The sequence below is a fragment of the Clarias gariepinus genome, chromosome 9 (genome assembly GCF_024256425.1).
Source record: "Clarias gariepinus isolate MV-2021 ecotype Netherlands chromosome 9, CGAR_prim_01v2, whole genome shotgun sequence".
NCBI lineage: Eukaryota > Metazoa > Chordata > Actinopteri > Siluriformes > Clariidae > Clarias > Clarias gariepinus.
Genome location: NC_071108.1, coordinates 24387665 through 24402920, shown reverse-complemented (window position 1 = coordinate 24402920; position 15256 = coordinate 24387665). Strand labels below are relative to the sequence as shown.

General features: G+C 36.0%; 1 protein-coding gene across 2 annotated transcripts in view; it reads right to left on the bottom strand.

Moving 5' to 3' along the window:
• LOC128530426 (dedicator of cytokinesis protein 3-like) overlaps positions 1-15256 on the bottom strand; it is a 78879-nt gene that overhangs the window by 13764 nt on the left and 49859 nt on the right. For both annotated transcript variants that reach the window (XM_053504376.1, XM_053504378.1), the window contains exons 27-33: positions 11744-11842; positions 11444-11538; positions 6028-6103; positions 1454-1554; positions 1286-1344; positions 1029-1177; positions 754-839 (exon numbers count right to left, since the gene is read on the bottom strand). In XM_053504376.1, the coding sequence (XP_053360351.1) occupies positions 754-839; positions 1029-1177; positions 1286-1344; positions 1454-1554; positions 6028-6103; positions 11444-11538; positions 11744-11842 (665 nt within the window). The remainder of the gene's footprint in view (positions 1-753; positions 840-1028; positions 1178-1285; positions 1345-1453; positions 1555-6027; positions 6104-11443; positions 11539-11743; positions 11843-15256) is intronic.

The following is a 15256-nucleotide window of genomic DNA, read 5'->3' as shown; positions in this document are numbered from 1 at the left end:
AATCAGAAAGGAAAGTTTTCATTTTCTGCAATGGAGAAGTACTCGAACTAGTTACTTTTATCAGAAGGTACCGCTGTAATGTAACTGATTACTTTTTAATGACAGTAATTCTGTAATGTAATTAGTTACTTTAAAAAGTAATGTCCCCCAACACAGTTTATAATTGATAATCAATGTTAATGTGCTAATGTTATTTGGTGTTAATAGTATGGCTGATCAGTGTGTTTTTATACATTGAGGATGATTTGCTTAAAAATCCCATAACCTAGCAGGAGCAGTGTTATCACAAAGTATAGCAAATCGGAAACAGGAAGCAGATTTTATATACAGTAGGGACGAAAGTCTGAGACCACATTAGAATTGTTTTAAGCATTTAAAAAAATATTGTCATTAAGTTGTATGTCTTACAATGAAATACAAGTTAGAACTGAATGATTACAGTAAGTCTCGCATGGATCATTACTGTAGGTTTTAGGCAGAGACAGGGTTCCATGTCAGCGCACATGCTAAACCACATAAAGAGGCATACCAAATACTAAGCAACTTAGAAATTCATTCGAGGATTTATAAGATTTTACCTTTCATTTACATAAATTGTAACTGATAATATCATTTTAATGACAATTGTTGTGTTCAAGGAGAAAAAAAATGCAAATAAAAGTTTTCCATTAGTTGTCTCAGACATTCGCACCACACTGAGCATAATCTCTGTACATAACAATAGTATGAGCGTTTAGGTGTGTCAGGACTTACAATAATCCAAAAAGTTCTCTGTGGTTTTCCTCTCCTTTGCCATCTGCTATCATGCTGTCTAATTTATCCATCAACTCAGCCTCCACCTTCACAAAGCATGAACATACACAACACAAGCCTCTCTTAGAAGAAATACTGTTTATTGCAAATTAATCTAAATCTGATTTATGGTAAGAGATTATTTAAACTTAAAACACAAAGTGAAAATGTATTCTCGGTTCAATTAAGATAAATTTTGTAACTTTATGTAAAGATTGTGTTATTTGGTATTCGACCTGTTTGAAGTTGCCATTCTTGCGCTGTTCCCAGTCCATCATGTCATGGAAAATGGGAATCATAACATTTCTGACCTCGGTCTGAGGTACCAGAGTTACTCCCAAGAATGGACCCATCATACCAGGGGTAAAGTGAGGCTTATTATCACCTGAAAGAAAGAAGAGAGAGAGATTATATAACCAAGCCTGCCATGTCAGTAACTAAATCTGATAAAAGAGGAAGGCTGGGATATGTGCAATAAAGAAAATGTTCTCACCTAGCTTTTGCCACATACTGTATAGCTCATACACCATCTGCACTCTTAAATCTCCATGTCTGTAGAACAGAGCAAACAGCATTCATTGATAAAACACCTGGTACTTTATATAGTAGAAAGTCTACTGTTTATGTCTGTAAGTGTATTTGTGCGTCAATATTTTTATACTTGTCCATTATTCGCTGCCTCTTGACCTGACTGAGTGACTCAAGCTGCAGACTGGGCTGACTAATAAATAGCACAGCCAAACTGAAGAAGGAGTTCCAAAGCTAAAAAAACAAACAAAAAAAACATACAGACATAGTCATCACAGTCTTCGTACTTTAGCATAATGTATTGGTTCTGGATACCAAGCTACGAGACAGAGAGAGTAATATACAGAACAATTCACAGGTGCCTCATCCAATTACACCGCAGCATTTTGAATGAAACTTCTGCTCCCTTGACCAATGATTTCACAAAGGACTTTTATCAGATTATTACTGCATCCCTGATTATTTCAAGTGCCATTGACCTTACGTTCATTGCAAGTTAAGTTCTGGTTTCTGCTCTATAAAACAAAACCAGTGAAACATTTTGATGTAGATCTTTCACAAATCAAGCTTTTCTTTTACTAAGCACTGGCCATTTATACAGTATACATCATGTACTTTATATACACCAACCAACTGTAATATTAAAATACAAATCATTAAATCCAGTATTGTTTAGGTTTCCCTTGTACAGTATCACCGAGGCAGCTCTAACCCCTCGAGGCATTACTCCAAGACCTCTGTGTGTGCCGTAGTGTCTGGCAGTGATGTCATTATTGGAAGGTCCTTTGTGTGCTCTGGGTTGCAGGGTGAGGTCTCTGCAGATTGGACAATTTGGATGCTGGATCAAACCCTTAAACTTTCAGCTTGCTAGGCCCCATACATGGCAGGCTCTAATGCACTGGGTGTTCTGATATCTTTCCATCATAACCAGCATTGATTTTTTCAATTTGGACTACAAAGGATTTACTTGCGGGATTGAACAGATTGGGTTAACCTTTGCTCCCCACAGAGATCCAGAGATGAACCTTGACTGTCCATGATTGTGTCCATGATTACAAATAAGTACAAATCTGTTAATGTTGGGGCTTATTTGTGTATACTCCAGCTTTTACCTTTACTGGCTTAATGAGTAATAATGAACATTCTCCAAACCTTGGAGTTCCTACATTAAATAGTAAAGGTCGTTAGGTCTGGGAATATGAGCCAAGAACAAAAGGCCGCAAATAACAGCAATACTGTCTGGCAAGTAGTCCATAGCTACTGTAGGCTAACGTATACTAGATTATTTTTAAAGTTGTCCTCATTAGTTTTTGTAGTACATGTTTTTTGAATAATTACGTTGTCCTGGTGCAGTGACGGATTTATTATCAGCATACTCTACCCCATTAGCAAAACTTATGTTCACCACCAGTTCAGTGTTTTAGTCTGTAGTTAATTCCATAAAACATCTCTAAATACCCAACTGGTACATGATGTAAATCATATGTAAATTACTGGGTCTTTTTTAACAATAGAAATGTTCTGGGTTCTCTTGTAGTGCTCATATTATACTGTAGATCTTTGTGATAAAGGCAAGGTCTGGAAGATAAGCTATGCAATATAACTTTAATATTATTTTTATATATTATTTCTTTAATCTGATCCCAATTTTATTAGGCTTAAAGATAAATTTTATAGCATACAATTCTGGTATTTTAAGCCACAACCTATTCTCAGCGTCAGGTTTTTAGCTTCTGATGATGTAACCACCTCATAATCACTACTTATTTCAACTATAGAATCCAGTCGCTTTAAAGCTTATGAATGTAAGCAAAGGGTCTGCTGAATGTTTCCTTGTTAATATCTAAACTTTATTATATTCATGATTGCATTTTCTGTAGATTATGTCGCCACACCCACCATACTGTGCCTGTCTCATAGTGATTTTGTATAATTTTATCAAAAGAATGCATTCATTTTTCATTGCCTGCTGGAGCTGCCCAAAACTGTTGACAGAACTAAACTCTTCCAGTATCAAATTTCTATGTAAATCAATGAATGTTTTGGTGCACCAAATAAAATGAACATTCTTCTATTATGTAACAGACGACAGCTCTTCTCTTAAGGCTGAGAATGAAGCTGCTGATGCACAGACCATGCAACATCAAAAAGGCTGAATAATTGCTGGATGCAATTTCTATTTACTGTATCTGTGTCATAGGAAATAGCTATCTTTTGAGGTAAGCGTCTGCTTGAACCTCTTACATTTCTTGTGTGCACCTTCAACATTTTTAAATCAAGAAAACAGCAAGATAATTTATTAATGTTATTATGACCTTAGCATAATAAGCTTCCATCTGTTATTCAATTGTTGCTCACGAACAACATTAACGTGCAAAGGTCACAACGTATTTTGTCTACTGCGTTTTTGTCACAAAGCGAGTCTGTTCGAAAGGCAGTTGCAATATAATTCTTAACTAAAGACGTCAATGGAGAATGACAAATCACAGTTGAGAATCACACATTCTAATTGGTCAAAATACACAGGACAACATTTTTCTCACTGAGAAGGCAGTAGCATGTTTTGGTGCCTCAAAACATTCACTAGCTTCTGACACTACGAGTAACGCGGTTTGCGAGTGTTCCGCAAGACGAGCAAAGATTTTTAATTAATTTAGATTTGGAAAACGAACAAGTCTTGGTTTACGAGCACCGAGTATCACGTATAACGCATTGGTGGGGCGGGGGTGGGGTCACACACTCTCTTTCTCTCTCTCTCTTTCACGTGCACGCGCGTTTAGAGTGTGTGTTTGTGTGTGTGAAGAAGCGAGGGTGTGCTCACACTCTGTTCTACACAGAAACACTGCTTTGTTGTGATTCTTTTCAAAGATAAAGTGCAGGTTAATTTGTTTGTTTGTTTTACTTTACAGCAGTGATTCCGTTAGTATGCGCTTACATGAGTGTCATTAGTGATGTTCCTTGCCAATTTTTCGGACAAAACAGTCTTTCTGTTAATGTGTGTTCATGTGAAATTTAAATAAGAAAGGTTTACTGTGTAATAAAGTCTCATTAGAAGGTTAAAAATCCAAAAATTCATTTTCTCCCTCAGGTCCATTAAGTTGACACCGAGCCGGTTCATACACTCTCTCTCAGGATGGGAGGGTCTTCTCACACACACACACACACACACACACACACACACACACACACACACACACACACACACACAGAGCGTGAAACACTTGAACAGAAACACTTATCTGTCGGGATTTCTTTTAACTTTTTTTTTAAAGGGAAAATGCAGGTAAAATGCAGGTAAATTTGTTTTATTTTTACTTTTATATTTTGTGCTAATAATTTTTATGTGTTTATTTTTTTGGGCTGTGGAACGAATAATTTGAGTTTCCATTATTTCTTATGGGATAATAAATTTTTTTTTACGAGTGTTTTGGAATACGAGCCCGCTCCTGGAAAGAATTATACTCGTAATTCAATTGGATTAAATTCCAACGGGAATTAAAGCCCGTATTTATTAGAATAATAACTTCAATGATTACGGCTTACAGCTGTAATCCAGTATTTCGAAGTATTACAATTCATAATTTAAAGTTTGAATAAATTTATAATGGTACAGTATAAATACCAAGTATTTCTTGATTTAGTTTAGTGCATGAATGGACCTGACAGTTGACCAGAAAACAATCATTGACACTCTCCACAAGAAATGTAAGCCACAGAAGGGCTAGTTGTTCTTGGAGTGCTATATCCAAGCATATTCATGACTAAAAGGGAAAAGTCTGTTAGGAAAAAGTGCATAAGCAATAGGAATGACTACAGTCTTAAGAAAATTGTCAAGCAAAGCTGATTTAAGAACTTGAGACAGCTTCACGAGGATGGAGTGAGGCTGGAACCAGTGCAGCAAGAGCCAGATGTCTTCCGGAAACAAGCTACAACTGTTGCCTTCCTAGTATCAAGCCACTTCTGAACCAGAGGTAAAATCAAAAGCATTTTACCTGGGCCAAAGTCTTCTTTTCAGACTAAATTAAATTTTGCATTTCTTTTGGAATTCAAGGTTCCAGAGTCTGAAGAAAAAGTGCATTCACAGAATAAAAGTTACCAGTGTGAAGTTTCCAAGATTTGTAGTGCTATGTCATCTGCTGGTGTTGGTTCACTATGTTGTGTCATGTCGCAACCATCTACCAGGAGATTTTAGAGCACTTCATGTGTCCATCTGCAGATAAGCACTATGGAGATGCCAATTTCCTTTTCATTTTCTTTGCTGCCCACAGTGCCAAAACTACCCATGACTTGTTTGCTGATTGTGATATTACTATGTTTGACTGGCCAGCCAACTTGCCTGACCTAAACTTTATAGAGAATCTGTAGGGTATTGTTAAGAGGAAGATGAGAAACACCTGACCCAGCATTACTGACATGCTGAAGGCTGCTATCAAAGCAACCTGGTCTTTAAGCTGTGCTGATCACCAGTAACATACAAGTACAGTAACATAATTTTTCAGAATTTCTATATTGTAAATAATTTTTTGATTGATCTTAGAAAATATTATAATTTCATTAGCTATAAGCGGTCATCATCCAATTGCATTATAAATATTACACATGCTATCATTTGGTGTATCAACACCAGGGTGTGTCTGTTTAAACATAAATAACTAAAAGGAATTTAGTAAAAGAAGTAAAATGGACAGAAATTCATAAATTCTTTACCTTAAAATCAAAGTCTGCATCTGAGAAGTTCTTGTGAAGTGCAGGAGTCAGATATTGGGTTGTCATCACAATAATCCTGCACAAGAAATCACAAATACAAATGAATTCAGAGAATCTGCATATCTACTACAATTAGCCAGTAAAAATCCCTTACAAAGTAACAATAATAAACAAGTATAAAAACAGGCCCAATGCAAGCATTATTCTAAAAACCCAGTTCTTTCAGCTTAATTTCCATAATAGATCATTAATATTCGTTCTGTAATCTTTATTATATATATATATATATATATATATATATATATATATATATATATATATATATTCCATGTACTGTACACTATCGTGTGAATGGTAGTGCTGTCAGTTGTGTTTTTTAAAATGTGTTTTCTGTTTTGATGTAAGGGTAGGTATACATTTCTGGCATAATTCCAACATCCCCCCCCCCCCCCACCCTGTTAGTACTGTAGTCTGTTACTATTTTCAGACCCACCCACTTTGCTCAAACCCACTTGTTTTGCAGACTTGTCCTGGAATATGCGTTGTAAAATGGATTACTTCACCCTGCTACTAACTAAATACATCTGACTGACATTTGCATGATTTTTTTTTTACTTCTTTAGCTGCCCCGACCTTTGGTTTATGTGAACAACAAGTAGAGCTAAGCTCTGGTGCTCTTATTTGATAAAAATGCAATTCACCGGCTGGCAAAACAGGCATTATTATAATTATAAAATGCAGTTTTACACTGGTTTAGAGAAAAATGCTTCCATTACATAAGTGTGAAATGTATTCCATTAGTCAAAGCAACTGTGGCCTGCTACGAAAATACATTTGAGCATTAAAAAGAATGTGTTCATTTAAGTGTTTCATTTCTCTTTGCCAGAACAACAACACAAGCTGCTTAATGACAAAACCAGCAAATAAGAAAGACTACTAAATTAGGATTGAAACATACAGTATAAAGCAAATCAAAAATAATTGAATGTCAGTATTTTAAATGTATTGCTTTGACAAACAAAATTATACAAAAAAACTATATTTGTTACCACTGTACTGCAACTGGTACCCACAGAAACCCAAATACACAAAGGTATAAAGCCTTATAAATATATAATAATATAAAATATATAATAATATAATAATATAAAATAATATAAAATATATAATAATATAAAATAATCCTTATATTCAAAATCAAACCGTACTTTTAATCAATGTCTAAGTAAGTGCTTCTAAACCATTATTATAAAGGTAAAATACTTTCTCTAAAAAAATATAGGATATTTTCTACAGGAAAATATCTAGTGCCCTATAATAATAATAATAATAATAATAATAATAATAGCCACATTAAAAATAATTTTTTTCATCTATTATCATCCACCATGTTTGATTTTAACAAAAGGTATGGGTTCTTTAACAGCATTTACAGGGTGTTCAAAAAGTCAGGAACCAATAAGAGTAGAACTGCATATTCTGAATTCTTTATATTTTTAGCAGCTGTAGGTTTGTTTAGCAGCTGAAGCTCTAGGTTGGAAACAACATCTACTGTACATGCTCTATTTCTCTGCTTACTCAGCTTTTTTATATGACATAACTCTCTGATACATTTTATATCACTTTCCATTTAAAAAAAAATAATTTTTAAATAGGTCCAAACCTTGTCATTAATTCGCTTGATCCTGCTAAAAAGCAAATTTGGGGGAACGATTATCCCTGCTCCAATCGACCTTCGTTATCACTTACTGAAGTTCAAATTTTTTACCCTTATGTGCGATTATCCATCCATCCATTTATCCATCCATCCATCCATTTATCCATTGCAAGAAAACAGACTTTCACTCATCCACTGGGCAATTTGAAAATGCCAATCAACCTATAATAGAAGACACAATACTAGTGATGTTACTATGACACAGAAGCTCAGAAGCTTGTATCAAGCAGAAGGGGGAGTGTCAAATGAAGTCTCGCTTAGGGACATGGGTCAGTTCGAAGCCTCGTGTTTGCTGGAATCATTATATTGAAGATTTGTGTCCTTAAATTTATAAATCAAGATTCGAGATTTTTTCAATAAACTTATTTATTTATTTTGCATTTCACAATGAACTTTACATTTACTTCTTCCATACAGTGAGAATTAAACCCTCAACTCTAAAGAAGTGAGGCAACAGTGTAAAAATAGATTCAAGAATTCATAACGCTAGGTGTTCCTCAATTCTGTAACATATAGGAAGGCAAGCTAATCAACAGATCATCTTTTAAATAGTAAGACTATTTAGGGTAGAGAGATAGGTTAAAACAAAATTTAAAGCATATGGAATGGTGAATGATTAATTTATGAATTTATGAATTACTTCAAAGGTGGAGGGTAACTGTAGGACTCCACCCCATCCTACATCAAATATTTGTACTTTCTACTTCACTACTGTATATTTGAGCAAGGCATTACATAACAGTGATGTGTATCATTTAAAAATGTAATATTGCCACCAGCTGAAAGCTCAATCTAACCAGCATCAGCAGCTCTTAATCATGTAGCAGGTGTTTAAAATCAGAAGTCCGGGTGATTCCAGACGATAATGAAAACAGCATGTTTGGAAAGAGAGAGAGAATGAGAGAGAATCCTTTACTGTGACTTAAAGGCTACCATAAGCTATTACAAGCTCAGTACTTAGATACTGATATTAAGCCCATTTAAAGTGCCACTATTATGCTTTTTTAAATATTTTCTTTCATGCAGTGCATCATATAGCTGTATGTGAACATAAACTATCTGCACTATTTGTGATGCTGACAGTGCACGATAAATGGAGTCTTTGTCTATTAAAAAAAAAGAATCGGCTCACATTCGCCTAAACGAGTCGTTAGCAAATCTATTTTTACTCTGTTACGGATCCACATCACTCCGTAACATATTTGCATAATGTCCGCCCACGTTCTACGTCGCGAACAACTTGCCCACCATCTTACGATTAACGTTACCACACTTTTGTTAATGTGACGTTGGGGTAGGGGGCTGCCGTTATATGTTTGGACGAGAGAAGGAGAGATTGTTGGGGATCATTTTCTTTCGAAGATTTTTTAAGGGCCGTCGTTTAGTTGTGGTCATGGGCGTTTCGTTTTCCGACACACACTGTAGCAGTAGACCAATCATAAATCACCGTGCCATCTGACCAATCACAGCAGTAAGGGCTCACGGGAATCTTCGAACTGCGCCACACGAGTCGTTTACGAATCATTTAGATATAGGGTAAAATTAAATCTATTTTTGGAGAAAACTAAAGTGTTTTTTGACCTTGCATACATGTAAACCTGTTTTAAGAGACATATTAAGCGATATTAGCAACCTTTAAAATGGCATAATTGGGGCACTTTAAATGTAACACCTCGCTGTAGATGGTGTTCATACAGTATCATTCACAACAAGATTCTTAACCTGGATTCAAAGGTTGCTGCAGACTCCTCACATATTGCTCACGTAATGCAGGCACAGTTCTTGGCAGATCTTCACAGTTGAATACACTCTCCTTTAAAATTCCCCAAAAGTAGGCGTCAGGTGGTATAGCCAGGGGAAGGAATTGTTCTGCCACTTTTTTCAAACTGATCCGTATTCACGACCACTTCCTTATAAGCGGAAATAATACTTGAATACTATGAATACTTTTTCCTCTGTTAAGAGACCTATTTCAAAAACAACTGCAGAGCTGTGCCCTGTTGACAAATGCACATCTGAAATGCACTAGTTTCAGTACAGTACATTATGGCACATATTGTACACATGGCACATTTAGACATATCATCTTAAGTAAAGACCCAAGTAAATGGAGGATTTCTACTTTCATTGGAGAAACCTATGGTATATCTACTTTTATTCAATTATAGGATTTACTGTATCTGCATTGGCCACCCTTAATGAAGATTAAATAGTTGATGCAAAAGCTGGGGCCACACTTGCTTCATGGATGAGCATCCTACGAGCTGCTGTTGTCATTATGAAGTCTTTCCTGTGTTCATCCCACAGCTCCTACAATTTTCCGATACTGAACATTTGACTTAACTCTGTAAAAAATCTGGTGTCACCTGAAAAGGATGGAATTCTTACAAGGTTTCTTCTTCTTGTCATCTCATTCAGTTTTAAATGCCACATTCACCTCTGGCTTGCTCATTAGATCTATATCCAACTTTCTAAAACGCTTCTTTGTGACAAAGTCTATTCTAAGTACTATACAAATGAAATCGAGTTAAACTAAATTTAATGGGAAAAAAAAAACTGCTTATTCATACTGTATCTTCATGATTAGGACTTCTCAACCCTCTCCTGTCATTCACACTGTAAATGAGGGATACAGGACAGGAGTCTTGGCCAAATTATAGCCATTAAATGTTTTTAATGTAAGTTATTGCTGCTGTTCAGGTTATACCTGGAAGTTAACAAGCAGATCCCAATACGGAAATGTTAAGCAATATGTTTTACAAATTTCTTACTATTGCAGTCGATAAAAAATCAGCTGTGTGTATATCCAAAATAATGCATGCAGGGTGCAAAGTTATTAATGGCATCAGGTCTATTGAAATGTCTTGAAGCAAAGGGTTAATGTGATATTCTGACCTTACCAGTAAAATGTCATAGCAGACAGTTAGCTGGCAGGAGTGGCACCCAGTGTGATCTTCTGTTGCTGCAGCCTATACTGTACCTCAATTGCTATTTGAGTTACTGTTGCCTTTCTTTAAGCTTAAACCATTCTGTAAAACACCAGTAGATCAGCAGTTTTGGAAATACTTCATCTCAGCCTGTCTGACTCCAACCATCATTACATGTTCAAAGTGAATAAAATCCCCCTTTTTTTCCCGTTTTATTCTGATGCTTATTTTTAACTTCAGCAGATTCTCTTGACCATGTCTACATGCCTAAATGCATTAAGTTGCTGCGATGTTAAAGGGCACTTAAACGAGTGTACCAAAAATGGACAGTAAGTATAATACCCAAAGTTTGATATTTACAATAAAACTGATTTCTATTATCTCCTACCTTATGAACTCATTTGGTCCCAATCTGGTTACAGATGTTATTACATCTTGCTATATTATATTGCTTGAAATGATTTGAACGCTAAATTAATTTCACACAACCGGTCCGGTATCTCACTGTAACCTTTGCCTCATCAAATAACTGACCAAAAGCAATATCATTTTCTGCTTTTGCCTTCACTTTGAAAACATAAGTCATCTTAAACACTCTGAGGAGAAAGATTGCTCGGAAAACACAAGCGCTCCTCATCAGTAAGAGTACATTTATTGATCGATACTACTGTATTATTACCCAATTATACTACTGTATTAGTGACTTTATATGTAGCACCACAATCTGTGTGGGTTTATGTGTACTGACCCTGATAACTGAGTAAGTACTCACTGACTGGTAAGAAGCCGCATAGCACTCCAGTCTCGTGGAAACACGCCAAGCTTCATCAGATTTCGAAACACACAGAAGATCTTTAGCAGAAACTCCTGTCATGACAAGAGACGATTTACTCAAAAGACCCAATTATAGAGAGACAACAAAATATAAACTTCCATTACATGAGTTGTATTATATCTAGTTTGGAATTTACAATAAAGGTCCATGGATTCATGTCTTACGATCCTTGTTAGTTGCAGGTTTGAGAGAATATTGTTTCTTTACATAATATCAAAGCACTCTTGTGATTTTCACCTTAAGTTCATCTTTGCTGTGGAAGTTGTTGAGCAGGTGGTGGAAATGCAGCTCAGACATCATTTTCAATAGAGACAGGAGACAGGAGACATATTCTCCCTATAAAATGTCAAACATACACACAGTGATCAAGCACATCTCTCATCTCTACAGGAAATCCCAAGCACACAAGCAGAAATCAAACCCATGCAGTCCCTACAGGAACTGGGCATTGAGCAGGCCTTGCAAACATCTGAGAAGGATTTTAGCCTCTTTGGCAGATGTTCACCATCCTTTCTAAAACACTTTGAGAAAAAAAAAAAATCCTCCCAAGAATTACAAAAGCTTATCAGTATATTATAATAAAAAAGATCCCTTTCCTGCTGAAAGCGGAGTCAGCAGTCCAGATGGCAACACCAACCTACAAATGTCTTCTTCAGTTTATTTTCAGTTTATTAGAATGCAATCTTTTCCATGTTTGTATGTTATCATTTATCATACTTTAGCAAAACTGAAAAAAATCCAGTTTACTTTGTGAACAAAAACTTTGTGAACAAAAACTTTGTGGAGAATATGTTGATTCTGTACTATTTCTAAAGTATCAACTGAATTATCAGTGAATTGTTAAAATTACATCATTCCTGCAACAAAACTAAATATTCACTTATTGCCACTATTAAGTTAATATATGAAAAATCAAAGCAAAGATTGCTTTTAAGAAAAATGTAATCAAATAAGCTATAATTCTAATTCAGACAATAATCTAAGAAAGACTATGTGTTCCTGCACAGGAACATTTCTAACGTCCAAGACCTATTGTAATTTACAGTACCAGTCAAAAGTTTGGGACACCTTTTTCCTTTGCAGACAGATTTGCACACTCTTGGCATTCTCTCAGTTAGCCTCATGAGGTAGTCACCTGGAATGGTTTCCAGTTGGTGTTGAGTACTTGTTAGCTGTTTTTCTTTCACTCTCTGGTCCAAATCATCTCAAAACATCTTGGCCTGATTTAGATCAGGTGATTGTGAGGCCAGATCATCTGATACAGCAGTCCATCACTCTCTTTCTTGGACAAATAGCTCTTAGATAACCTAGATGTGTGTTTGGGGTCATTTTGAAAAAAACGAATAAGGACTTTCTCCTAAGTGCAAACCAGATGGGATGGCATGTCGCATGCTGCGGGAGCTATGCTGGTTAAGTGTACCCTCAATTTTGACCAAGTCACAAACTAGAGTCTTCACCAAAGCAGCTCCCAATCATTATACCTCCTTCTTCATTTTTCACAGAGAGAGCCATACATTCAGGAACCGTCTGTTTTTCCTCTCTATGTCTGACATTTGGACTCATCAGACCAAAGGACAGATTTTCCCTGATCTAATGTCCATTCATTGTGCTTTTTGGCCTAAGCAGGTCTCTACTGCTCATTGTTCTTCTGAAGTAATGGTTTCTTTGCTGCAAATCAACTAAAAAGGCCTGACGTATGCAGTCTCCTCTGAACAGTGGATGTTGAAATATGTCTGGTTATACTAATAAACTTCTCCTCTGCAGCAGAGGTAGCTCTTGGTTTTTCCTTTCCTGGGACTGTTTAATGTTTAATGCTTTTGCCAACCACACTTAGGGATACCTTCAAAGTTCTTGAGATTTTTCTGAATGACTGACCTTTATTTGTAATGATTGACTGTCTTTACTCTTTACCTAATTGAGTGTTTCTTGCCATGATATGGATTTGTACACTAGTTGTAATAACACTAATAGGGCTATTCACTCTGTACCCACCCTTCCTCTGCACAAGACAACTGATGGTCTAAAGCACATTAAGAAGAAAGGTCACACATTATCTCTTGACAAGGCACAACTGTGAATTAAAACCCATTCCAGGTCACTACATTGTGAATCTGATGAGAGAATGCCATGAGTATGCCAAGCAGACATCAAAGCTAAATGTACATACTGTCATGGCATACATTTGGTTTTAATTTCCTGGCACCATTTTGTTGCAGTTCAGTATAACAACAAAAGACACCGATAATAATATAGGCTATTTTCCTTTCGTAAGTAAGTACAGTGGAACCTCGGATTGTGAGTACCGCAGTTTGCAAGTGTTCCGCAAAACGAGCAAAGACTTTTAATAAATTTTGACGAACAAGTCTTGGTTTACGAGTACCGAGTATCATGTATCACGCATGCGCTTCTTGTTTTGACGCAGAGCATCACGTGATCACAACTGAACCAACCTTTTTTCCCTCTCTTGTGCTGCGGAATTGTGGGTAATCGTCTCCCCTGCTGGGTCTTGTGCGCATCTCTTACTGGTATAATAAACATTTATGCTTGCTCACACTGTGACCACGTGTGTGTGCGTAAAACATCTTTTATTTTGTATCTGTATGCGTGTGTATACAGTGCGCATGTAAAGCAAAAGCAAGTCTCATTAAAGAGGTTAAAGATCCATTTTCTCTCTCTGCTCAAGGCTTAGCTTGCTGTGTGTGTGTCTGTGTGCGTGCGCATCATTAAACACCGTGCCCCCCCACCCCCCCACACACACACAGACCCCTACTACTTTCACCTTCGCAGACACACACTCTTTCTCTCTGCTCTACACAGAAACACTGCTCTGTCGGGATTCTTTTCAAAGGTAAAGTGCAGGTTAATTGAATTATTATTTATTTATTTTTACTTTACAGCAGTGATTCCGTTAGTGTGACGCTCAATCGTGTGTCATTAGACAGATTTCTTTATTTCTTTATTTTTTTGATAAACCAGTGTTTCCGTTGTGTGCACACAAGTGTGTGGAAAGAGTGGAGAAAGGGTAACTGTGTAAGACGAGAAGGGGAAGAGGGGAGCTTACTTTAGATTCACACACACCCACACAGCGCCTGCGTGCACAAACGGAAACACTTATCTGTTGGGATTTATTTTTACTTTTTTAAAAGGTAAAGTGCAGGTTAATTTGTTTTATTTTTACTTTATATTTTGAGTTAATTTTGAGTTTCCATTATTTTTTATGGGAAGATTTAATTTGGTTTACGAGTTGGAATATGAGCCTGGTTCTGGAACGAATTATGCTCGTAATTCAAGGTTCCACTATAAGTCCTTTCTAAGTATTACATACTTTGGCCAATCTGGGTTGTTTAACCCTTTTTTGTTTACTACATAATTTCATATTGGTTATTTCATAGGTTTGGATATATGTTTATTATTAATGTACAATGTTGAAAAAATAATACTAAAGGAGAAGGTGTGTCCAAACGTGAATGGTAGGGAACTTATATACATTTCAATTTTAATTTAAAAAAAAACCTGAACTATCACTTAAAGTGATAATGTTATCTACCTTTTTGAAAACAAAACATACAAAAAAAAAAAGTTTTTGTGAAACATCTTGATGTCTGGTTGTGATATTAACTATTAACTAGTTAACTTGCTAACTATTTAAGTTAACTATTACCAGTGACCTAGGAACACTTGCTGTTTTAAGGTCAGATAATTTATATTCAGAATTTATATTACAAAAATTATAACTGATAATAATAAGAA